The sequence below is a fragment of the Nematostella vectensis genome, chromosome 10 (genome assembly GCF_932526225.1).
Source record: "Nematostella vectensis chromosome 10, jaNemVect1.1, whole genome shotgun sequence".
Lineage (NCBI taxonomy): Eukaryota > Metazoa > Cnidaria > Anthozoa > Actiniaria > Edwardsiidae > Nematostella > Nematostella vectensis.
The window spans coordinates 7,032,555-7,059,581 of record NC_064043.1 but is presented as its reverse complement, the minus strand read 5'-3'; the positions used below and the strand labels follow the sequence as shown (position 1 = coordinate 7,059,581).

Here is a 27,027-nt window from a genome sequence, read left to right as displayed (position 1 = left end):
GTGTGGGGGGATGCGTCCCCCCCCCTCCCTGGGTACGGGCCTGGTTTTCGTTATTCAGGATACCCGTGTCGCAATCTCGACATCTCCAAAACAGGAATTTCCGATTATTTTGCTGTTCTTGTTTCATACGTCGTGGGATGTCTTTGCCATTGAATCTTGAAACGTTGGAGGATAGTTTCAACAATTTTGGTTTGAGCTGCACTAGAAGAATTCGTTGCGGTAGGAAATCTAGAAAATAATGTACCATACGCCGGGGCAAGTACGATGTCGGGATATGGATCCGTACGAATAGCCACTGCTAGAAAAGAAAAGAAAAATCAGGAACTCGGAAACGGCTTCGTCTTGCTTTCCCTTCCTCCGTGCGTTGCCAACACAGGAATACCGTACTTATGGGAGTGTTCCGATCAAACAAATTTTTATTATTTGTGAAAACGGGCACAGACAAGACTCAGTAATAAATATTCCTTAGATATGGGCGTCTTAGCCAAAATGCTCGACTTGCGCACGGGGAACTTTGAAGTGCATGTACGGGCTCGCCAAGGGCCATTCAACAAATCTACAGTTTCAGTGCAGTGGGTTGCCTGTGGTTTCGTCAGCGGTTTTCCCTATCAGTATTCTATTATGGTCTGTTCGCGCCATCCTGTCTTCGAAACGAAAGACACAACAAGAGTCCAGGACCCTATGACTTGGTTTACTCTTGAGACTTCAATACAAATCGTTAAACCAAAGCAGTTAATCGCGCCAGGAACCAGCCTCACATTGCATTGTGCGGCCCTATTGATGGGTTTGTGAGAGACCGTGACTTCACTCCAAAATCATGCCGCGCGTTGAACCAAACGCTTGCTCAAAAAGAAAGAAGCGAGAAAGCGGCACCACAAGGCTGAATGAAAAACTCGGCAGTGATGAATTACTACAACAACTTAAGGTAACTACAGAAGTAAGCAATGAAACTTGCAGAGAGGCATTAAGTGTAGCTTTTTGTCTCAAGATTGTTATGATGTACATTTTGGATTTGTTGACATCTCTTCTCTGACTTTTCATAGTTGTGCTAAGGAGTCAGTAGCGAGTCTAAGTGTCTGTTAATATGGGTTTTCTGCCGTGACTAGGTTGATTCGATGTTTGTTGCCTAAGTGAGTGCAGGCCTCACTGGATTGTGCTATGTTAGTTCCAATGTAGCAGGAAACGTAGTATGGATTAGCTCTGTCAAATTAAATTAAATGCACCTGTCAAGCAAGGTACCATGGATCCCGGCCCTACCAATCGATAATTCCGATAATCAATAATAATCGATAGTTATCAATTAAAACCAATATCAGTCAATCGATTAATATCGTAAATCAATAGAAATCAATAACATGAAACTGTATGAGTCACAATTATTATCGAAAAAATATTTAAATTATCAATTATATTGATTATATCCTTTTGCCAATTAACTGTTACTTGCAAGCATATTCCTTATTTGTATCAGTAAAGAATAGTAGCATTGTTGTTTGTCACCATCTTGGATTTATACAAAAAAGGATCATGGGTAGTTTTGAGCCCAAACTGTCAGCAGTCTTTTTTATCAAACATAGCGTTTTCAGTGAAGCAAAAAGGAAAACCCAGTATTGTTCTATCAGGGATTTTTTAATTAATTAACATAGGTGTTAATGAACACCTATGAGTTGCTGTTATCTTTACTCTGTACAAAATAGCAGTGTGTGAATCAAGCTGTTTATATTTTTAACTAAATTGCATCACCATTTTCGATGGGAAAAAAGAGATGGAACACAATAATGGCTATTCTGTTTTTACCTTTATCTAATCCTACTCAGGAATTGCACAATTTCTATTTTTCATCAATTTTTATTACTAACTGGTGAGATACCCTATCTGAAGACATCGAGCCATTATGCTATGCTTCCAGGCCCCAGCCACCTACTTCTTAAGCACAGCCTGCTATTCTAAAAGTTATTAAAACCCCTGCAATATACAAGATAGCAACAACATTTTTTTGCTAAAGGTTATTTATTAACCAATATATTTCTCAATAAGAGATTTCTGAACACTACTCAGCACAGATGAACATACCCATACGCTGAGATGCTAGATGTATTATTCCTGGTTCACGTGGTAATAGTGATTGCAGATTGACTTTTCCAGCGGTCAGTTTTAAACATAAGAAATCGATAAAACCTAATATTAATCGATAATAATCAATATGATTGAGTACTCTTGAGCTGTGAGTATCGATTATTATCAATTTCCAGTATCAATCAATAATAATTAACTGACTAATATCGATTAATATTGATTAATTCGATTAGTTTCTGATGATCAATTTTTATCAATTGGAAGGGCTGGGCATGAATGCTTCCTTTAGGGGTTGTTCAAAATTCCAGATAAACCCGGAAACCCGGAAGGTCACCTTGCAAGCCCCTGATAAACTCTTTGTTTGTTCCCCAGGCCCAAAAATAATCCTGCTAACTTGCCCACTATCTTACGGCAGCTCAAGAATTCTCATTAACTTACCAGGAATCACTTTTTATGCAAAAATAATAACAAAAAATGTTTTTCCCTAATTTTCTAGCAGAATTTTTTATATCGATTATGCATCTTGAATTTGCTGCTTTTTTGCTGATTAGATCTGACCACTTCCAAGTTCTGATAAGTTGTAGTTAATTTTTGCCACAGTGGGAACCATTCCTATGTCAATTCTCCTCAAATAACTCAAACACCCTGTTAATTAGTCTTCCATTTGCCTATGTTATTGTATTCTTGAAATTACCTTTAGAAGTTCGTGACGTAGAGAGATGTCATCTTTGCATCCCTTAGAGGATAAACACTTGCAAAAATAGCGAGTTAATGTTAAATGCATGTCGCAGGCTCTAGCTGAGGAGCTATCAGAAGCTGAGCAGTCAAGCGCCAAGCAGTATGGTGACACCGCTGAGTTCCTGGCCCGACACTATGTCTTGAAACACAAGGATAAGGGAGTGAGATTATATGCTGCATGTTGTCTGGTGGATATATTAAGGATTTATGCTCCAGAGGCACCATTTAACCAAGACCAGATGTGGGTAAGTTCCTCCCCTGCCTTTTCTTCTTTTTTTGTGACCAAATTATTATTTTTGGTCATATTTCGGAAAATCGACATGCAACAGTGGTCGCTTACTTAAACCATGTGAGTATGAACAACACTGCTTGTTCTGATGTGCTTATTCCATCCCAATCTAGTATGCCTTCCACTCATTCTAGTGACAAGAACCTTTTTTCTCAAACTATAGGAAGTCTTCTCCCTCATCATTAGTCAGCTAAGAGGACTGGAACATGGCCCAAATGGACTCAATATCAAGAAACATTTTTATATCTTGGAGGTTAGTAAGACCTTATTAAAGCCAACATTGTTGTTGCACAACCTCCCAGAATCCAAAATCCTTGTCTCATTTTGAAATCAAACAAAGCAATTAAACCAAAAAATCAAAGATTGGCATAACTTTCATAGAAGTTACCAATAGGTCAAATTATACTAGGGGGTTCATCCTTGGGGACCCAGGGCGACGCAGAGACCGGAAGCAAACATACGCGCAAAGACAAAAGAAAGTGGGGAGAAAGATGCCCTGGGTAACTGCTCTGTAAGCTTTGGCTCCAAAAAGAGTTTTTAATCCGCCTTTTCCCAATTAACAGTCTCGAAACTTAGAGGGGGAAAAGAAAAACTTTACCCTAAACATAACAAACAATATTGGGAACATTCTATTGAAAGGCTTAAATGGTTTTAGATAATTCAAGGGTTGACTCAAATTTGAGGGATTTTACTTGAACGGTTTAATTAATTGCTGTGTTTACCAGCATATAATGCACACTTTGTACTCCCAATATGACCTCGAAAACGGGGTGTGTATTATATGCAGAACCCTTTGTATGATAAAAAGCTGAAATCAATAAGAAAATGCGGAGATTTTACTACCCTGACAATTATGCTTTTTTTTCTACAGAGTATTGCTCTTGTGAGGTCATTCACCGTTTGTCTGGAGCTCGATTTTCAGGACCTGATACTGCAGCTTTTTAAACTCTTTTTTAGTGTTGTGAAGTATGTAAGACTGCCAATGTTATTGCTACGTCATTGCAAGATAATGGCTATCCAACAGGGGTTTCATTAAGTTCCGGAGTAGGCGTTGGAAGTTATTTTATTTAATTAGTTCTAATTAAACTTGTCAATGATATTGACTCAAGGATTTTAAGTAAAGGAGCCCAGAAGGCCATTTATAAATCATCAGAGAACCAACCGCCCACATTTTTTAAATAAACCCTTTTCTGCAGTTTCCTCAGAGAGGGTTTCTTTTGTGCTTCAATCGTTTGTGTTTATTTTATTCCAGGGAAAGTCACTCAGTCAAAGTACTGAACCTGATGGTGGAGGTCATGAGTCCAATAATAGAAGACAGTGAATCAATACCACAGGAACTCTTGGATACAGTACTGATAAATCTCATTGAGCCAATAAAGGTATCTGTGTTTAAATGTGTTTAAAAATTTATTCCAAGAAAAATTACATGAGGAGCCTGAGTGCTGTGTCACTAACTAGTAAGTTCCACGATTTAAATATTATTGCAAAATATTTATTTATCGATGATAAAGGTTTATTGTTCCAAAATAAGTTTGGCTCTTTCCTTTGCTCTTTTTGCTCATTTTTCTTTTATATTCCTCCCTCCACATAAACCAACAGTTTTAATGCTCAGCTTTCTTTCATGCCCTCAGTGTTCTAGAATCCCTAATGCATACATTGTGCACTTCTTGAATAACTTGACTCTTATTTTCTAGAGCCAAAACCCTAGTGCATATCGGATTGCATCCAACCTTGTAGAGAAAACATCTTCTAGCATAGAGCCCTTCATTCAGATGGTAAGCTTTGGCCTACGAAATTATAACTTTCAATTAGTTTTTCATGACTTGATCTGTAGCAAAATATCTGATTATCTTCTTTTGGTGCATAAGTTTTTCAACAGTGTCCTGACTCTTGGCAAGACATCGGAAAGTGACCTTACAGATAGGGTGTATGACCTTATTTTGGAACTGAACCGAATAGCTCCTTTAGTGCTTCTTTCTGTTCTGCCACAGCTAGAGTTTAAACTTAAGGTTAGTCTGACATCATTGATAAAAAAATTCCTTCCCCTCAATCCTCTCGTTGAGCTTTAATCTTCCTCTACAGAGCCCTGATGTTGAAGACAGACTTGCTGTTACCCGGTTACTCTCACAGATGTTCTCTGACCAGAGCTCTGAGCTAGCTATTCAGAATAAGTCCCTATGGCAGTCATATCTTGGGAGGTATAAAATGTTTGATGCTCTACTTTTCACCAAATTGAATTTATAGTGTGAATTAACTGCTACTAAAGAAAGTCTGTAAAAAGTCAGGAATGTCAAGAATCAAAACCAGAGAGTCCAACAGACAGTTTTTGATTTTTGAGGCAGGGTCTTATAAAATCAAGTCTTAACAAGGTTATGTTTTGAAAAGTCACTGGAGAATGTCATAAAAATTTCCTTCTCCCAGACATCAATGCATCTTCAATTTTGTCAGTAAAAAGAACTTATCTCATATAAGTCAATACTATTGCATATTTTTTTAAATGTGTCGTGAACATGTATTCCATACCAAACATCTTCAGGCCTTGCTTATACTTTTGAATTTTTGTTTTTCAGATATTTGGACATCAACGTTGATGTCAGGGTTGAGTGTGTGAAAAATGCAAAGCACTTTCTAATCTTAAACAATGAGCTGTCATCAGAAGTTTCAGGTAGGTGACATAAACTAGCAACAACTTTTATCAAAACAAGAGATAGCATTGATTACAACCTAAGCTCTCGTAGTTGACCATGAAGTCACTTATGGTAGCATAGATTACCTTTTTTAGTTTTCGCTGCAATTTGAAACTGTGGTTGTTATAAGAGCTGGTCACTTACGAGAGCAATCACACATAGAGCTTTGACTTTATCCCTCTTGATTGTCACAGAAAAATTGAGAAGTCGGTCCAAAGACCCTGATGATAAAGTCAGGCAAGAGGTAGTGACAGGAACTTGTGAAGCAGCATCTCAGAACATTGACTGTGTCTCAGACAAGGTAAGTACTGACTCAACGCAAGCTCTGTGCTAGCGTAGGAGCACTTGGACAGTGAAACCTTGATATGTTACAGACCACAAAAATACTAGTGAAACCTTGATATATCGAGGACGCTAAAGGCTCCACCCCTCCAAAAATATCAGATCAACACCTGCGACGTGCTGGTGGAAGGAGCACAAGAAATGCCAATGCAGTAAAACCTTGATATGATAGCATCCCTATACAATGTCCCAATTTAAAATTCTCTAGTTAAAATCTAGAAATAAAAGCCCCATAAAGCTACCACCACACTTGGGTCACAGGGTCAATTTATAATAAACTTGAATTTATAATAAACTTGAATTTAACTGTCAATGCTGACTTTACATATCCTTTACAGTTATTTGAAGATATTTGTGAGAGGATGAGGGACAAGAAGGTATGGTGCTGTCATTAATGCTTTAAAAACTTTCATTATGTGCTTCCTCTTAAGGCTTACCCCCTAAACTCTTACCCTTTAGATATGTATGTATGTATCCCATGTATTATGATGCTGTCATTAATGCTTAAGAAACTACCATTATTTGCTTTCACTTTAGGCTTACCCCTTAAACCTTTACCTTCACTTAATCCACCATTATGGACACACCCTTCAGGTGTACCCCCTACCTCTATCATGTGTGATTTATTTGTTATTATTTTGACAGTCAAATGTGAGGATGGAAGCAATGATTTGCATAGGAAAGCTTTACAAGAAGTACACAACAGGGTAAGACTAAGAGTGACAAGAAATGCCAATGCAGTGAAACCTTGTTATCAGTTTCCAGAACAATTCTTTCGTCTCTTCCTTCTTTGTACCACATTTAGCAGAAAATACATAAGGCTTTTGTCAGCACCAAAACTATCCTTTAAAGGTTTGATTATGAAGCTGCTGTCCTTAGACCAGATTACAGCTGTATGCACACTTGTTCCAATCACATTGATGATACCAAACTTTCATATTATTTACTGGCCATTTTCTTACTTGTGCTACTACACCTATATGTTTTGTTGTTGTCGTTTAGAGCCACAGCAGATCTCTCAGCGGCCAAGAGGTTGTCCTGGGTACCAAACAAGCTTCTAGTGTGGTACTACCAACCATCTATTGAAGACCAGCTTTGTGTTGAACGGCTGCTGTCTGGTTGTCTTGTGCCTGTCTCGCTGCCAGCAGAAGAACGAGTGAAGCGATTACTGTCCCTTTATACTCGTTTGGATCAACACGCTGTTGGGTAATCATTTCAAAATTGTTCCATCTGGTGCATACTTTTTAAAATGGGGAAAAAAAGTGATGCATTCAGGCTGACGTGCATTATTGTGGCCTCGTTGACAATTTAAGGGAGAATTAATAATATTCCTTCTTCTTTTCCCTTTTTTTTTTGTAGTGCCCTTAGAATGGTATTCAAATGCCAAGCAAAGTAAGTATCTTTTATTTTCCAAAATTTTCAGTACTGCCATGGCATTTTCCTTTTTCACCCCTATTTGTCACCTTACTTACACTGCAATCTTTACCACCCCTCCTCACCCCTTGTCCCTTACTAGCCCATTCATATCCTCTAACCTCTTGTTGGGATCTTTGATTCCTTCCTTCTTTAACCAAACACTAATATAATAGACTAACATATTATTTTTCTTATTGTTTATAGTGTGCGTTCAGATCTCGCAGCTCTTGTACAGCTTGTAGGAGAGGAGAAGGTTTGTGTTGTCAGTGCATGAGTATTCTTGCTGATTGTCGTGTTCTCAACGCTAGCAAACACCGAGCGGGGTGTTGTGCGCCCAGCTCGCCAGCTTAACCACAGTGCAGCACTTGATTTAATGAGGCTTTACTCTCGTTCAGTTGGAACACATGCATTAAAAACTACGACAAATATACAATTATCATAGATCAAAGGGTAGAAATCTAGTGCTAATCTAATAAAAAAAAACTGAAGGGCTAATAAGTACATCTGATTCCTTTAACACATTGACCCCTGAACCGGCCTGTACCAGCTTTGGGAAGTACCCACAACCCAAAAAATTCATAAATTCAAAATAAACACAACAAGATGAAGATACTCAGGCATCAGTCTAAGGGATAAATGGTCTTGCAGATATGCATCCAACCAAGGTGTTGGCATCTACTCTTAAGCCAAATAATAGCACAGGTTCTTTGACAAATCTCAAATCGAACAAGGAGAGAAAAGCAGAATCACCCCTCTCAATAAAACGCTCAAAATACCACACAAGGGAGAGAAATCAGCAAACACAGCTCTAGACACAAATAGATACCTTTATTCTGATCCTCCAGGTACATTTCCTTGGCCTCAAAACACAATGTTCATTCCTTGAAGGATTGTACAACCACGAAAATATCTTTACGTATTGCAAAGCATTCTGGGAGATCCAGGGGAAAATTCACGAGGGGAGGGCCAGTCAACACTCCTCTCCCCAAAGTCAGATGGTTTTTTATAAGTCTTTTCACCCCGAAGCCAAACAAATCAATTCCAGGTCATACAGACCCAGAATAGCAGTGTAAACAATTTTGGAATCAATTTGGTTTCAGAAAAGACAGCATTTAGGAGAGCTGTGGTGATTCATTAGAAAATTATTTTCTCATCCAGGCAAAACCAAACAAGAAAAAATCATCATGAATCCACCTTTGCTTGCAAATATCCATAAGCAAAGCACTCAATTATGCCCCAAAAGACTTCATGATGTCCTGAGACACTCTCCTAATATGCTCATAGCTGTATTTTTGATGAAAAATACAAGCAACCATCAACTTGTGCTGGCTTCAGCACATCGACGAGGGATTAAAAGTGGGGACCGCAAAGCACTGTTGGAAAGCTTGGATACCGCTGACTAGGTGCAGCTGTGTTTGACTTTGACGGGCTGTATAAGACTCAGAATAGGGGGGGAGGTATCTGTTTTCAGTCTGTTTTTTGTAAATTCAGCTCCAAAAAAGTCAATGGGTTAAGACTCCTAAAAACTTCTTGAAAACTGCTCTTGATAATTACTCTGTAAACTTCTGACACTCCTTCACTGACTGAAACACTTTCTATTTTAATGCCTGCTAATCCAAGCGGTTAACGCTCTAATGTTACTAGAAAATTAAACTGTCAATCACAAAACAATCAAGTTAAAGATAATCACTTCCTATGTTTCATTAATTCTAGCAAAACAAGAGGTAATAATAAACAAGCTCAGTGTCATTTAACACTAAGCGCAAGTTCTTGACACTTATCTTCATTGCAGACTTAATGAGCTTAAAATACTTTTTTTTTCAGAGTAATGACACAGACAAGATGATTATGTCACACATCATCACATTGGCAAGTACGTCAACCTTTTTCTCTTTTACTTGGTCTCAAGGTTTTGTTTACCGTGGTTAACAAAACCTACACAAATACTTGCCAATTATTGGACAAAGAAGACAATAGGGCAAAAGTTTTAGAACTGAAGCAACAAAATACTTTAGCAGGGCCAAATACAGTGACATTAGAAGTAGGGTATATCATATTTTTATTAGTAAATCCTCGTGTCATCCATTTCCTTTGTGAAAGCAACCATTCTAATACTTTGGAACTGGGGAACTTATACTTACAGTACCGCTCTCGAACATGTGGACACATGTTCGTGAGCGGTACTGAAATTGTCTATGCTAATGCTACATACGTTTGACCTGGCGTCTGTTGCTAGGAACTCTTCCTAATCCCTTCAAGTCCCAAGAAAATCTAAAAAAGCTACCTGAGATGCTGAAAGAGGAAAAAACAAGAGCTCTGCTGAGTACTTGTGTAAACCCTAATGTGGGATGTCCTGCAGTATTTAAAGCTGTGGTAAGTGCGCAGGGGTCGACTTGATATAAGGGGCTTAACCTTTCAAAATATAATAAACCCTCCAGGATCATTACTGGAATGTTAACACAAGAACTTAGCTAATGTAAAGTGTTCTTAGTTGGTTACATCTGAGTTAACTGTAGTGGTTTTATTTGGAACTCTTTCAAGGATTTGTATGTTCCTCTTTTATTTATTGTCGTTTTACCACCCTTTGAAGTTTGGTGTGATTAACTGTGTGTTTTTGATAGTCACCTAGTTGGCAAATCCCTATACCACAAAACCACTATGGTTAACAAGGCCGAATTTAAAATATTTACAATTTTACCCAAACTCAACATGAAAGCAGATTATAAGTGAAAGGGTGCTTTTCAAAAGCATTTGAGGTTGCCCCAAGTGATGAAAGTGCTGAATTCAAACCCTGCTTACTTTTGGTCTCGTTCTTCCTAAACAGAGTGAATTTGTTGTCAAGTTGGGAGCGAGGAACCCTATTCTAGATACCATGAAAGCCATGTTGGACAGAGCCGCACCTGTTCTTGTCGACGCAGAATGTATCAGGATTCTCCTGACACAAGTCAAGAATTTGATTGAAGGGCTAGAACATGATGAAGAAGAGGAGGAGGATCTTGATGAGTCGACAGACTCGCCCAGTAATAGGGGCACCAAGGGGCTGGACATGCTAGTGGTAGGTCAATAGACACACCCAGTAATAGGGGCTCCATGGGGCTGGACCTGCTAGTGGTAGGTCAATAGACACACCCAGTAATAGGGGCTCCATGGGGCTGGACCTGCTAGTGGTAGGTCAATAGACACACCCAGTAATAGGGGCTCCATGGGGCTGGACCTGCTAGTGGTAGGTCAATAGACACACCCAGTAATAGGGGCTCCATGGGGCTGGACCTGCTAGTGGTAGGTCAATAGACACACCCAGTAATAGGGGCACCAAGGGGCTGGACCTGCTAGTGGTAGGTCAATAGACACACCCAGTAATAGGGGCTCCATGGGGCTGGACCTGCTAGTGGTAGGTCAATAGACACACCCAGTAATAGGGGCTCCAAGGGGCAAGACCTGATTTTGGTAAGTCAATAGACACACCCAGTAATAGGGTCTCCAAGGGGCTGGACCTGCTAGTGGTAGGTCAATAGACACACCCAGTAATAGGGGCACCAAGGGGCTGGACCTGCTAGTGGTAGGTCAATAGACACACCCAGTAATAGGGTCTCCAAGGGGCTGGACCTGCTAGTGGTAGGTCAATAGACACACCCAGTAATAGGGGCACCAAGGGGCTGGACCTGCTAGTGGTAGGTCAATAGACACACCCAGTAATAGGGGGCACCAAGGGGCTGGACCTGCTAGTGGTAGGTCAATAGACACACCCAGTAATAGGGGCTTCAAGGGGCAGGGCCTGATTTTGGTAGGTCAATAGACACACCCAGTAATAGGGTCTCCAAGGGGCTGGACCTGCTAGTGGTAGGTCAATAGACACACCCAGTAATAGGGGCACCAAGGGGCTGGACCTGCTAGTGGTAGGTCAATAGACACACCCAGTAATAGGGGCTTCAAGGGGCTGGACCTGCTAGTGGTAAGTCAATAGACACACCCAGTAATAGGGGCTTCAAGGGGCAAGACCTGATTTTGGTAAGTCAATAGACACAACCAGTAATAGGGGCTTCAAGGGGCAAGACCTGATTTTTGTAAGTCAATAGACACACCCAGTAAAAGGGGCACCAAGGGGCTGGACCTGATTTTGGTAGGTCAATATTCACACCCAGTAAAAATTAATTTTGTTTTATTTTTTCTTTCTTATTTACTGTTCGCCTCACTTTTACTGTAATTGGAATGCAATTATTTGTTTTGATTTTAATTGCCCTTATATATATTGTCTTGCATTCTTTGAAACTTATATGCATTAATCTTTTTTCATTCCTAGACCTTATCCAGTGTCTTCCCATCACATTTTCAAAATGAGGAGAGCTTCGAGCTGCTTCTTGTTTTTCTAAAACACCATGACCCACAGCTAGGTATGGCTGTCTCACATACATTTGTGCAATGGTATTACAATTACCTTTTATTAAAAATGCATCATAATTTTACAATGTTTGTGTTTCAGTGAGCTTAGCGTTACAAATCCTCTCGAATACTGTTGAAGAGATGCAGTCAACTGCCGAATCGCTGATAAGGTAAGTACAACTCAAAGTTCCCCAGCTATTTAAGTCGCAGGCTGCAGAGCACCCCTAAAAGTGGGGGGCTTAATCCTACCACAATCAAGAAAAGGGTTAAAATCCACCATGGTAGTGTACTTAAGGTAATTCCCTTGAAATAGCTCTACAACACAGAATTTTTTTAACTTGGCATAAACAATATTGAAGTTGAGGGCTTTCCGAAATTGTAATAAAAAATGGGGGTACCGACCTCGTTTTCACAACAGAGGGGCGTAGAGTTAGCATGTTTTTACTGATCGCACGAGGAAAAATCCCAACTCTTAGTTTTTGAAAAGAATACCTATAGTCTTTAGAAAATTAAGTTCTGTTTGTAGAGCTGCCAAAATCCTCAAAAAATCTCCCAAACAATAACCTGTAGTAGCCAACGTTCAAAACATATCACATTTAAGAGATCACACTAAAAGACACTGTTTTTGCCACTATTTATACTATAACAAAAAACTTCTACAAGCCAACTTCTTCTTTCAGTATATCATTTTTCCGTATATATTTAACTATTTGAGCAAATAAAAAATGGGGGTAACCAATTTCGTTTTTCTGTCAAAGGGATTTTAAGTAAAAAATGGGCACCTTTTGCTTTGTTTTCTTGTACAACTGTGGCGCGCGAGCTCACTTAATACTGGAATATTTGAACAAACAGCGCATGTCACTATGCACAGAAGGGGTGTGCAGTGCAATTCGAGGGAATTACCTTAAATTATGATTGATGTTAAAAGGGGAGTGCTAGCCTGTGATGGAATGTAAAAGGTGTTAATTTTCTATTCTTTAATCTCTGTTTTCTATTGGTTTATAGCTTGAAGTTCTATAAAAAAGCAATAGACAAGACATTTGTTTTCATTTATACATGCACTAACTTTTAATAACTGATTTTACCGGAAAAAACGCTTGGCCAAATTTAGAGGAAACTTAGGAATGCTTGGTCATTTTCCACCCCTATTGGCTGAAACATATTTGTTTGTTTGCCTGTAAAAGTGTTAAAATAAATTTTAATGTAAGCATTTCACAAATACTAAAAGACAGATATGATTGAAATCATATGTATGTGAGGATGTTGCCACAGTCCTATTGTCTTTAATTTTTATGCAGAACGCTACTTAAAAATAATTGATAGTTGGATATTTCCGCCACTAGCCCTTTCCTCTCTGCAGCCCTTTTTATTGGTTCATGTATTGACATCTAAAGTTTAACATCTTCTCATATTCATCTTCTCTTCAGCTATTACCAACCTGTCTTGTCTAACCTTGCGACCAAAGGAACTCCTCGTCATGCCAAATTTGCTATTCGCTCATTGGCAAAAATATTCAAGGATCCAATCAATGTCTTTGAGCGCATCTTTTCTGTGAGTATTTATCTCCTTTAAGAACCAACATTTGTTGCATACTGTTTACAAAATACCCTATCAACTAGTCTCAACAATATTATTTATCCATGTGTCACCAATTTACTTCCAGAATATTGTGAGTTCGCTGGACTATGATCACCCTATGCTATTAACATACCTCACTTCCCTGGCCGAACTCGCCGTATTGGTTCCCTCACTGTTTGAGACAAAGCAGAAGTTTATTATTCGAGATTTTGTGGTGAAAGAGCTGCTTGTGAAAGACCGGGTGAGTAGTTGAATATTTGAATACTGCCAATTTTCCAAATGTTGTTGCCCACTAGCTATAACATAATCCCTGCAGTTGATTAATTTTCATTTCATCAAGCATCGAGGTTGGCCACATCTCATAACGTGGACAATTAACAGCAGACCAAAACATGTTTACCAGACTACAAAGTACAAGTCATATCGAAGCTGTGTTCTTTGTACTAACTAAATATTTCCTTATTATAATTTACTATTTTTTTCCTTACTCTCCTGTCGCTTGTCATGTGTTGACACCAAGATGGGACAGTACATTACTATCTACTATTGATTCGTTACAGCAAACACAGGAAGAGGCTGAGGAAAAAGGTGACAAAGATTGGTGTGATGATTTTGATGTCTCAAAAGAAACCCAGGCCAAGGTGATACATTTATCACAGTTTTTTAGATTTGAGTATTTTGATGCAATCAAAAGTTATATAATTTCATTTGCATTCTCTATGATTTGGTAGTTGTCAAAAAAGGACTATCATAGCCACAAGATTATTTATTCCTTGTTGTTATAATTAGATAGCATACTCTGTCCTTTGATGTATGACACTGTTTTTAAGAGGACTTGATTAACATTTTATTACATGAGGGAGAGGAGCTTATTTAAATCTTGTTGCTAAAGCAAGCGGATTTGGATTTATTGGCTTACTTAAACATAGCTGTTTATCTGGTGATTCCAACGTTTCTCCCTGTAGATAAAAGGAATCAAAGTTATGGTCCGCTGGTTAGAAGGCTTGCAGTCCAACCATAAGAACTCTGGATTGCCTGTGTTAAGGCTTTTGCATACAGTGCTGGTACATGCAGGAGATCTACAAAATAATAACTGTGTCTGGTAAGATATGGTTGTACATGTTTTCCATTGCAACAAGAAAATGGTTCAGTGATGACACTTCAGCAATAGGCAGTACATTAAATTAAGTTTTTGTGGCATGCAAAAAAGTGATATCTATTTGTTTTCAGTGCAAATATGATGATTATTTCGATTTTAAATCAGCTAATAAGAATTAGAAGTTCTGTGCTATTCCAATGTTGTGGAGTCTTGTAGTTTTCATGAGACAGGGCAATCTTTTTTTCGCTGTTACCTTTTCTTCACTAATACTATTTTTTATGTCACTTGAATTTGATGACATTTTGAAAATCGCTTTAAATGGGAAAGATTGGTGCCATTCTGGACATTTCAGGACTGTGTTCATTGTGCTGCTTGTATTTTGTTATCTTGTAAGAATTGCTATATTGTTAAGTTTAAAATTAACATTGAAATGTTCCTTTGTGTACGTTTCAGCCCACATGACTGTTCTAGGCTTCGTCTAGCTGCTGCCTGCGGAATGTTAAAAATTGCGAAGGAGCTGAACTATGAGGAAGTTGTTAGTTTGGAGCACTACCAACAGCTTGCCCTCACAATTCAGGTAAACAAAACATCACAATAATCCACTACAGTGAGGAAGCCTGGTTCCCTAGTCTGCTACCACTTAATTTTTATCTCTATGGCCCATGTTTGAATCCTAACATTGGGCTTAGGATATTTCTCTGATATTTTACAGAGGCTGTGTACACCCACCCTGCTCACCTCCCTGTGCCGCACCATGCTCACCTCCCTGTGCGGCACCCTGCTCACCTCCCTGTGGGTCACCCTGCTCACCTCCCTGTGCGTCACCCTGCTCACCTCCCTGTGCGGCACCCTGCTCACCTCCCTGTGCGGCACCCTGCTCATCTCCCTGTGCGGCACCCTGCTCACCTTACTGTGCCGCACCCTGCTCCCCCCCCTGTGCGGCACCCTGCTCACGCCCCTGTGCGGCACCCTGCTCACCTCCCTGTGCAGCACCCTGCTCACCTCCCTGTGCGGCACCCTGCTCACCTCCCTGTGCGGCACCCTGCTCACTTCCCTGTGCGGCACCCTGCTCATCTCCCTGTGCGGCACCCTGCTCATCTCCCTGTGCGGCACCCTGCTCACCTCCCTGCGTGGCACCCTGCTCATCTCCTTGTGTGGCACCCTGCTCACCTCCCTGTGCGGCACCCTGCTCACCTCCCTGTGCGGCACCATGCTCACCTCCCTGTGCGGCACCCTGCTCACGCCCCTGTGTGGCACCCTGCTCACCTCCCTGTGTGGCACCTGCTCATCTCCCTGTGTGGCACCCTGCTCACCTCCCTGTGCGGCACCCTGCTCATCTCCCTGCGTGGCACCCTGCTCACCTCCCTGCGTGGCACCCTGCTCATCTCCCTGTGCGGCACCCTGCTCACCTCCCTGTGCGTCACCCTGCTCACCTCCCTGTGCGGCACCCTGCTCACCTCCCTGCGTGGCACCCTGCTCATCTCCCTGTGCGGCACCCTGCTCACCTTACTGTGCCGCACCCTGCTCACCCCCCTGTGCGGCACCCTGCTCACGCCCCTGTGCGGCACCCTGCTCACCTCCCTGTGCAGCACCCTGCTCACCTCCCTGTGCGGCACCCTGCTCACCTCCCTGTGCGGCACCCTGCTCACTTCCCTGTGCGGCACCCTGCTCACCTCCCTGTGCGGCACCCTGCTCATCTCCTTGTGTGGCACCCTGCTCATCTCCCTGTGCGGCACCCTGCTCACCTCCCTGCGTGGCACCCTGCTCATCTCCTTGTGTGGCACCCTGCTCACCTCCCTGTGCGGCACCCTGCTCACCTCCCTGTGCTGCACCCTGCTCACCTCCCTGTGCGGCACCCTGCTCACCTCCCTGTGTGGCACCCTACTCACCTCCCTGTGCGGCACCCTGCTCACCCCCCTGTGTGGCACCCTGCTCATCTCCCTGTGCGGCACCCTGCTCATCTCCCTGTGCGGCACCCTGCTCACCTCCCTGTGCGGCACCATGCTCACCCCCCTGTGCGGCACCCTGCTCACCTCCCTGTGCGTCACCCTGCTCACCTACCTGTGCGGCACCCTGCTCACCCCCCTGTGCGGCACCCTGCTCATCTCCCTGTGCCGCACCCTGCTCACCTCCCTGTGCGGCACCATGCTCACCTCCCTGTGCGGCACCCTGCTCACCTCCCTGTGCGGCACCCTGCTCATCTCCCTGCGTGGCACCCTGCTCACCTCCCTGTGCGTCACCCTGCTCACCTGTTGTTTTATGTGGTACACCCTCCCCCATGGGGGAATTTAAAATTCTTGTTGGTGGTGTGCTGCAACAAATTTGCAGGGCGGAAATATCTGGGGTGGTGGGGCCCATGAGTTTACCTTATATGTTAGCATGGATTTTTTCAATTTACATTACCATAAAAGCTAAAAGAACAATTGGTAATTTCAGGGGTGGGAGTTCCCTGCATGGGGCGTTATGGATTTTATGGAACTGTACATTGCCAGAAGAGCTTGACATACAATTGGCATGTTCCAGGTGATTTTTGATGTTGTGTCGTTTCTAGGATCCTTGTTTTGAAGTGCGAGCTAAGTTCATTAAGAAGCTGCACAAGTCGCTTGACACACTCAAGCTTCCACTGGACTACCTTGCTATCTTCTGCCTTGCTGCCACTGAATCCAATAAAGACAAGAAGACGCAGGTTCGTTGTATAAGTTCTGGTATGCCTGACTATCTTGGGTTAGGTATATGGTTCAACTTTATACAGTTCACCAAGAAATGGTACTCGACTCTGACTAATTATTGTTATTCTTACTAAAGACGAAAATTTGTAAGAGTACAGTACTCATTTTTGGTGAACCTTATTTATTATTTTGGTCAACAAACACAACTCAAGTTGTGCACACAAGTTTTCTTACTCGTGGCCCTCTATACAATCCTCACCATATTTGTGGAAACTTCTCCTGTCACAAAAAACGACACAACACCAACAATGGCATCCCCCCTCCTTTCATCAGATAGTTGCATAGTTTCTTTTCTTTGCATACTTGATTATATTGTATTGTTTTCCTGGTTTCTTTATGGATGCTGCAAATTTAGCATGTAGTGTGTTGATAGATGTTAAAAAAGGTTTTGTATTCCCAGGTACGTCAGATGATTGCTCGTAATATCAACATCAGGAAGGAATACCTGAAAACCCACTCCGTGGCCCAAGGTGAGACAACAGGCGGGACACAAAAGTTCTGTCTCTGGGATTTATTAAAAGAATGCACTCGGTTATTTTTTTAGCCTTGTTTAAATCATATAAGTGAGAGATCTTAAGGTTGACTGTGTTATATTACAAATATATAACTACTAATTTTCAAATGGATACGTTAATCTATAAGAATAGTTATCTACATTCTTAAAAACATTTATATTATAGTGGTAAAATATTTATTCATAGATCTACTGTAAGCACTCGACTATTCGCTATGCGTTGTGTATGGGCTTTGACAGAATAATCCCGCCTCCTTCTAATATTAATTCTAGGATGATCCTTAAAACCCCCTAATGATATACGGATTGTTTTTGTTAGCATGCTTCCATGCTATCCTCCCCCTGTCATCAAAATCCCACCTCCTTTGACCAATTCTAGGATGCTCCTTTAAACCCCCTAATTATTTTTTTATTGTTTTCTTAGCATGCTCACATGCTATCCTCCCCGCATCAACAACATCCCGCCTCCCTCTAATATTAATTCTAGGATGCTCCTTTAAACCTCCTAATTGTTTTTTTTATTCTTTTCTTAGCATGCTCTCATGCTATCCTCCCCGAGTACGCGCTGCCGTGCGTGATCCATCTCTTAGCTCACCATCCAGACTTTGATGCAAAAAGTAAAGACTCATTAGTGGAATTCAAAGAGTAAGTGCGTTAGCGTTGATCTTCCATCTCACTATGGAAGGATTACGGCTATGGCTAGGGACACTCTAGTAAACCATATATAAAGTACCTACCCCTTATTGAAAAATTAACACAAGTTTAAAATGGTCTGTTTTATGACTCTGTACTTTCGCCGACGTTTCAAACGTTAGCCCATCGTCAGAGCAAAAAGGAGAGATAAGTGATGTTATGTTTTGATCATTTTTCCACGTTAATGTTATGACGTTTGATTCGAAGGCTTATTCTTCTCGCCATATGCTTTAAACTCATGATCCTTGTGGTTTTCGCTCACTAGATATCTTTGGTTCTTTATGGAGCCCATCATAGCAGCAAACACTGGGAATGCAGGGCTGATCAAGAAACTCTTGGAAAACATCAAACAGACCGAAGACGTGCAGTGTCCGGAGAATGCGACAGCCAATGAGGTAGGTGTTATATGTATCTAGAGAACGAGACAGCCAATGAGGTACGTGTTGTATCACCCATAAATGTAATAACACCCATAAATGTTATAATAAACATAAATGTAATAACAGTCACCCATAAATGTTATAACAACCATAAATGTAACAACACATCGCCCTTAAATGTAATAAACATTCAACCATAAATGTAAGAACATGTCGCCCATAAATGTTATAAACAAACATGGCTGATGTCATGTTGGTGTCAAGGGGGGTGCAACGATATGTCAACTCAGCATGACGTCATCGATGACGTCACTAAAAACGACAATACTCATATCTCATCATAGAAACATTATAATTCGGTCTAACTTGGCAGATGGAATTAAATGGAATTAAAAAGTAGTAGTACGTGACTATTTTTACTGTTTTACAGGCAATCTACGCGTTATGTGATCTCGCCTATGGCCTTGTACTGAATAAGGTGGGTAAAAACACTACATACATGCACAATCTACACGTTAGTTACCTCGCCTATGGCCTTGTACTGAATAAGGTGGGTAAAAACACTACATACATACACAATCCACACATACACAATCTACCCATATACACTATCTACACATTTACAATCTACACATATACACAATCTACACATTTTCACAATCTACACGTTAGTTACCTCGCCTATGGCCTTTTACTGAATAAGGTGTGTAAAAACACTACGTACATACACAATCCACACATACACAATCTACCCATATACACTATCTACACATTTACAATCTACACATTTTCACAATCTAAACATTTTCACAATCTACACATATACACAATCTACACGTTAGTTACCTCGCCTATGGCCTTGTACTGAATAAGGTGGGTAAAAACACTACATACATACACAATACACACATACACAATCTACCCATATACACTATCTACACATTTACAATCTACACATTTTCACAATCTAAACATTTTCACAATCTACACATATACACAATCTACACGTTAGTTACCTCGCCTATGGCCTTGTACTGAATAAGGTGGGTAAAAACACTACATACATACACAATACACACATACACAATCTACCCATATACACTATCTACACATTTACAATCTACACATTTTCACAATCTACACATATACACAATCTACACGTTAGTTACCTCGCCTATGGCCTTGTACTGAATAATGTGGATAAAAACATTACATACCAGCATATTGCATTGCCGCAATAACTTTACGATAAACTAATTATCTTTGGTCTGTAAATTGAGAAAAACGCAACATGCAATTGGGTGAGATAAGGGCATAATAAAGTCTAACCTCGACGTTGAATGAACAAGTTTAAATATACGTGTACAGTTAACGCTTGGTTCGGGAGCCAATGCAAAGTGCAATAAGACTCCACATGGCCACAATCAAACACGCTGTATATAACCACAATCAAACTTTCAATCGGACGTGATTCAATCAGTATTATGGTCATATGTATCTACTGTTGTCCAGTCCTTGTATACTTTCTCTTATCGCAAATACCTGTTGCCTCCCCGAGGCTCTGACTGTATGATATGTGATATGGTGACTTTCTTCACCTTTAGGCAACAGGTTTGGTATCTGAGGAGTTCCCACTAAACCCTCTGTTGCCAAAGAAGATGTTTCAGCCATCGAAAAGGGTAAGTTGAACGCAACGACTTATAATGGTTTTTACCAGATTTATACATAGCTGTAAGAGCTTTCTCAGGCAAATGACTATTTGATGAAATAATGAGCACTTCTAACGATGATTTTGTTTCACCAGGCAACACCAAACAACAAATCATATCTACCGAAAGGATTCATGTTCTTTGCTGGAAAGGTAAGCTATTGGGCTATTAACCAAGTCAAGCAATAGTATATTTTTGTCTCTCTGCCTCGCCAAAAAAAAAAATCAATTCCCTAATTTGAACACCACGTACCATATTTGGAATGCCACTTTTTTTAGACCATTTAGAACGACAGCTATTGGTAAGCTGGAATTCGTGAGAGTAGTTCCACAGAGTGTTCAAACTCTCGTTAACCGGCAATTCAATCTGTTTTCTATTGACAGAAAAAGGCGGCTGTACCAGAAGCAAGCAAACCTGCTAGTAGGGCATCCAAGGCGAGCACAAAGAGAAGGAATCTAAACGACACTAAAGTAGCAGTAAAGTAAGGCAACTAAACACAAAGTACAATTGGTTCATCTGACAATGTGAAAAAAAAGGTGGAGGGGATAAAATCAGGTCTCGCTGGGTGCTCTCTGGGATGATAGTACACTGTGTGCCCACTCGGTTTAACTACCATATCTCGGGTTAGCCAATGATTTTAATGCATTATATGTAAATGGACAGATTGAGATGGCTCTTGATCAGAGAACAGGGACACGTCAACTCTTTTTTCAAAGTGTAGAAACCTTCCACAGTTGGTACTAAGAATCCCTCGTTTTCCGAATAAAGACGTTAAATCGGAAGATCTGTCTCGTCGCACTTTATCGACCAGTATTGTATTCGTAAAATAACGGCTTGAGACGCTGGCTCATTGTATTAATTGTCTTCAGTAACACTGCTTACACAATAACACTCACTTGTGGGTGTAAACAGCTTGGAACAATCCATACCTTTAAAGACAGTCACATGTTAAGCGTTGGTCATGATTGTTTATTTGTGCTTAAAAAAATAAACATTATATTTACAGGGCGTCACGTGGAAGGCAGCTCGAGACAAAGAATAAAAACACGACCTTCTCGAGTCCGGGGGAGGATACACCGGAGAGCGGACTTGGAAGTCCAGCAAAACCCTCACCAAGGTTAGGCACTTATTTTATAAACACTTTATTTTAATTTAGCACCTTTTTTCATACAGACAACCATAACCTTTATTGCACTGATGGTTACCGCTAACGAACATTAGCTCTTTTCCGATTATGTGAAAATACAAACGTTTAACAATGATGATACAGAAAAAAATATTACCGAATGTAGCAAACTGTATGTAATGCGAATCAGACAGACAGATTAAGTCCTCAATATAATTACGTTGTTTCACTTTTTGCTTTATACCGTTGTTTTTTTAGAGGATGAGCTAAAACGTGTGGATTAGAGTGCATATTTTACGCAGGTGACATTTGCGAGTTTATTTGGTACTGATCAAATATGTTCATATTTGTTTAGAAAGCGGTTGAGGTCAGCGGCATCTCCGGCAAAGAAGCCACCTGCTAAATCTCGCAAGACTGCTACAGACTCGGACAGCCAAAGTGACTCAGAAGAAGAAGTCCTGCCGACGAAAGCCTCAAGAAGTAGGGGTAGACAGCAGCCAGGAGCTAAAGCAACAACTGCCAAGTCTAGTACAAGGTCTCCAAGAAAGGAAGATGCCAGCCATGATCAACAGAGCGAGTCTGATGGCGAAGAATCTCTAGAGAAGGACTCAAATCGAGGCAAGCAACTGAGTTCGCCGAAAAAGAAAGTGGCAGTTAAATCTCCACGTAAGGCTACTACAAATGCTGACTCGGGGAGTGATTCAGAAGAAGAGGCTAGCAAAACGAAGACTTCCAGGGGCCGTTCCAAACTACAAGCATCTCCTACAAAGAAGGCAACAAAGAAAGCGTTCTCAAGGCGCGCCCGCAAGACTGTGACAACCGCTGACTCTGCAAGCGAACCGGAAGAAGAGGTAAGCCCAAAGAAAGGCGCCATAGGCAGAGCTAAACAACAGACTTCTCCGACAAAGAAATCCACCACGAGATCGCCTCGGAAGACTTCCGAGGATGTAGAGATGGAAGTAACCAGTTCCAGGGCGACCTCAAGGGCGCGGAGGAAACCGGAGACTTCTCCTACAAAGCCACCATCAGCCCGGTCTACTAGTAGAGGCAGTGCTCCATCTCAGAGAAAAAACAAGAAAGACAACGGAATGGCAGAAGTTGAGTCCCCTGTGGTTTCACCAATCAAGAGAACGGCAGAAAGAGGGGGAGGATCTCCAGCAAAAAGGCTACGAGAATCCGCAACCGTAGCAGCAACATCCACTCCCGCATCACCTCTGAGACGGGGGCGGTCTGCTAAGGTGTCTGAGGCGATCTCACCTGTTCGCGGCTCTGTCGTACCTACGAAAGGAAAGACACAGGTAAAGGCATTTTAGGATTGATATGAGGAAGAAATTATTAAAATACCAAAAAAATGGAAACAAAAGTATTTATATAGCGCTTATACTGGCGTCCTTATTTTTTATTATCCATTTGTTGGTTTCAGGCACAGAGCCCATCTCGCAGCAAAAGAGTTACTAGTAAGTCTGTAAACGCATCGAGGTCGCCACGTATTGAAACTGGAAAATCAGAAGGTCAGAGATTGTCTCCTAGAAGGAAGACGACGACTGCATCACTGACAAAGACGATCAGATCACCTTTCGAGTCAGGGACGTCCGAGCTCGCGCAAAAGTAAGAGTATAAGTGGCACCAATACTTGCAAAAAGTGATACAGTAAACTCTCCGCTACTGAATGCTCTCTTTAACGGGCTGCTGGTCCCTATTCAAATCCCTGTTTTGAAGTCTCTTGCAAATACACTCAACTCACCCATTTATGGTCACCATCACGAGTCGAAAAAAGGTGTTTATTAGTTGAACTGTTCGTTTATGATTAACTGTATATGTTAGAGTTCTCAGGAAGATATTCGTAAAAAGGCCCGTTTTCTTACGAGAGAGCCCGTTAGTGAAGAATACGTTAAAGGGTTACTTATATGATCGTCCTGTTATGTGTAATTAAATTATAAGTGTAATAAATAGAAAATAAAAGGAACAGTGGATGCGAATGATCTAGTTTGTTTACTCTGTGTAAACGAACAGTCTGTGCTATTTTCAATACAATTCAGTACATTCGCTCGAAGTGAGATGTCCAAACTACAATGTAGTATTTATTCAAAAGAATGATTATAGTTATGTTTTATAGTTATTATTATATAGTTATTATAGTTATATTATAGTTATAGTTATAGCTATATATAGATGATTTTTTGTATGGCCCAGTTATTGTTATTAAACGGACTGGTACCCTTATCCCTTAGAGTGTATGAATTGTATGTACATCTTTAAAGTAATTAAGACTACATTCGTTTACGTGGACTAGCATGTGTTATAAGATAGCATGATTTAGTTACTGGCGTTGGAAAGTGTATGGTTTTTGCGTTCAGTTGCAACCAATGATTCAAACGTCTGTAATACCATACGACGACTTGAATAAAATTAAGGCTTCCTTCATGTCACCATAGGAGTCCCATTGCTGGTCGAGCTGTGCGAAAATTACAGTCAGAGCTTGACTCTTTGCCCGAGGATGAAGAAAGCACTTCAAACACCACACCAACCTCCTCCAGGAGTCTCACCAAGACAAGTCCTGAACTTAATGGCGTTTCGGATTCCCCCAGAAAGAACCGCACCTCAGTAAGTTGAAAACATGGCTACACCACGTGTTATCAATGACACTTAAGAGCTGGAGTTCCCTTTCCTATAGCTATTCCATGTTGTCCCCCACTTTTATGGCGTATTTGTTGTTATGAATTATTTGTATAAGTGTTCTGAGCCAAATTACAGGGGAAATGGTTATATTTATATAGTCATTATGTATATTTGTATGGTATTTATTGCATTTATATTGCTCGATTATCGATATATAATTTTCAACTACATTAGTCGAAAATTGACTTGATGCCTTGGCTGGATTAACATTATTCTAACAGCATTTATTTTAATATTCAACTTAAGGGTTTTTTGCCTATACGTGAATGGCGTTGTCCCATAAAAGCGCCTTCAAGGATTTTGAAAGAAGGAATCAGAAGTCGATTTATATTTTAGACATTTCTGTGTTACTTTTGGCATGAGTTTGTCACTTAAAAAGACAGGTAATTTCCTAGTGCGTCTCCTATTTCGGTCACAAAACAACGACTTTAGTGCCTAGCAGCCTTAAGATACTTCGTCAATATGACTGCTGTGGAAAATGCTATATGCAAGTTTTTGTTTTGTTTTGTTCTTAGCCTAGAAAGAATGCAACGGAAGCAAGTCCTTCAAAGAAACGTAAAATAGAAGAACAAGCAAAGGTTGCTAAAAAGTCTAAAACGGAGAATAAACCAAGCCCAAAGAAGACCGCACCTCCAGTGCTAAACGTGAGTTATGCTAGCAGAATCAATATTAAAATTTTAATAAATCAATCAATCTCAATCTCAAACAAGATTAAAATCTCTAGAGACGATCTCAATCTCAATCAAGATTAAATCTTTAGAGACGACAGTATTTTTCTTTGCCTTACCTTTAGTTTACCCTTAATTTACATTGCATCGTCGTATATTATCCTATCTTGACCTAGGGGGACATTCCCCCCCTTTCCCTCCCAATCCCCTACCTCCAACAAAAAACGTATGGCCGAGAACTTGCTTTAACTCACTTTAACCCAAATCACGTTATTATGTTTTCACCCCTCACTCTAGTTCTCTCTCTAACCCCCAATCCCATACTTGGTTCTAGCTCACCTTCTCCACCACATCTCCACCACCTCACCTTCGCTTACCCCTACTCACCTTACGTTATCTTAGTCCTTCTTACCTCACCTTACCTTACCCTAGTTTGCCTTATCTGACAACACTTTTTTACTGCCTCATCTTACCTCACCCCACCCACCATGACCTGGTCATTTTACCTTCACTGTCTTCATCTTAGCTCACCTTATCCTAACGTAAAGCAAGTGACCCGCTCCGTCTCACCTTAGCTCACCCTCTACAAGTTCACCTTACCTTTCCTATCATTAAATTGCCTGCCTTGCTTTTCGGCTATGTTTGGAATATTGTTTATGGCCTGCTCTTTGTACATATCTACAAAATCATTTTGCTTTGCCTTTAGGTACGACGACGGAACAATAGAGCACGCAGATGAGATAAGCTCCCCAGAGAGACAGATATCCTATCTTTGTATAGACAAAATCTAATCTTAAGGTATCCAGCTCTTTCCGGGCCGGTGTTTCAAAACCAGGTTCTCAGTCATCATCCGCCACAGTAGTATAAAGGGAACAAAAGCCATGGAAAGAGGGAACAAGAGCCAGGAGAAAATAGGGATGAGGTTCCACGCTAATGGGCTGCCACGATCTATTCATGATACATTGGCATAATCCGCCACAGTAGTATAAGGATAGCAAAAGCCAGGGGCTCCAAGCAATTCATGATACACTCTTCATTATTGCCTTCTGGATCCTCTCTAATCTGAGTCGAAACCAACTCTATCCAAACCATTCCAAAACATTCGTCTTATTAAGAACGGGTCAAGACTTCTGCACTTTTGTTACCATAGGCTTTGTTCTCTGCTATTTTAACTTAGAAACGTCATGTTTCTTCAATAGCCGCGGCTTTATGTGTGATTTTATTATATGGTAAACACCTATTTCAATCAAGGTCTCACTCGGAAAAATGTGTCGTAACTTGCAGTGCTCCATAATTAATCCAATAAGCGTAAATAAAAAACAAATGCACCCTCGAATCCTGTAGCATTCCTATTTACCTGCCATTTTACGTTACGTATGGACCACTGCGCGCTACTATACATGGATCTTGAGTGTAACCTTATCTCAAATAGTTATATATTCTTTAGCCAGAGTTTGTAAATTAATAGCCGGAACTGCTGACGGTTCTTCATCTTAAAAGTTGCCGCGATATACGCTTTTGATTTTATTTGTACAAAAACCCTCTTCGGGGGATCTTTATTAAAGAATTTTTATCAACGCTTTCAGTGTTTCAGTTATGTTTATGTATGTGATGGTATAGCGCAATAATAATGTAGTAAAACAACTAGGGCAAAACGACACTGGACAAGTCCGGCACCATTGAAATTACGTGACAAATCTAAATTCAAACAGTTTTATCCTTCATTTATCAATTTTTCCGAAAAAAATCGCAAGAACTTCCCTGAAAAGCGGAATCTCTTGGTTAACTGAAGTGTCAGAAATGCAAGTTTTAACTCTTTAAAGTTAAATATGTAGAACATACCTCTCTCGCGCAAAGTCGCGCCATTTCTGCGAGAGGCAGGGTGAAATTCAAAGTTGACGTAAATAAGACAGTGTTGATTGGC

At 40.7% G+C, this 27,027-nt stretch overlaps 1 protein-coding gene across 1 annotated transcript; it reads left to right on the top strand.

The window, feature by feature from the left end:
- Positions 1–619: 619 nt before the first annotated feature.
- Positions 620–26,684, top strand: LOC5521930 (sister chromatid cohesion protein PDS5 homolog B). The gene is made up of 39 exons (XM_048733429.1): positions 620–925; positions 2,868–3,059; positions 3,267–3,356; positions 3,975–4,069; positions 4,356–4,482; positions 4,798–4,878; positions 4,972–5,112; positions 5,186–5,301; positions 5,674–5,768; positions 5,985–6,091; positions 6,471–6,509; positions 6,778–6,839; positions 7,135–7,338; positions 7,492–7,524; positions 7,753–7,801; positions 9,373–9,421; positions 9,785–9,921; positions 10,373–10,603; positions 11,849–11,939; positions 12,029–12,098; positions 13,356–13,479; positions 13,592–13,747; positions 14,067–14,147; positions 14,472–14,608; positions 15,059–15,182; positions 17,157–17,291; positions 17,735–17,804; positions 18,382–18,493; positions 18,807–18,936; positions 19,352–19,399; positions 20,526–20,600; positions 20,726–20,782; positions 21,014–21,111; positions 21,637–21,747; positions 22,112–23,054; positions 23,180–23,364; positions 24,192–24,360; positions 24,951–25,079; positions 25,810–26,684. Exons 1-39 carry the CDS (start codon positions 818–820, stop codon positions 25,840–25,842), a joined length of 5,034 nt encoding a protein of 1,677 aa, XP_048589386.1. The 5' UTR covers positions 620–817; the 3' UTR covers positions 25,843–26,684.
- Positions 26,685–27,027: the final 343 nt, after the last annotated feature.

What these genes read in the sequence shown, in the direction of transcription:
- LOC5521930 (XM_048733429.1), top strand. Translation starts at nt 818, where the DNA reads ATGCCGCGCGTTGAACCAAACGCTTGCTCAAAAAGAAAGAAGCGAGAA. An exon ending in TTGACTGTGTCTCAGACAAG is followed by an intron (nt 6,092 to 6,470) that starts GTAAGTACTGAC and finishes TATCCTTTACAG; the next exon opens with TTATTTGAAGATATTTGTGA. An exon ending in AGGGGCTGGACATGCTAGTG is followed by an intron (nt 10,604 to 11,848) that starts GTAGGTCAATAG and finishes TTTCATTCCTAG; the next exon opens with ACCTTATCCAGTGTCTTCCC.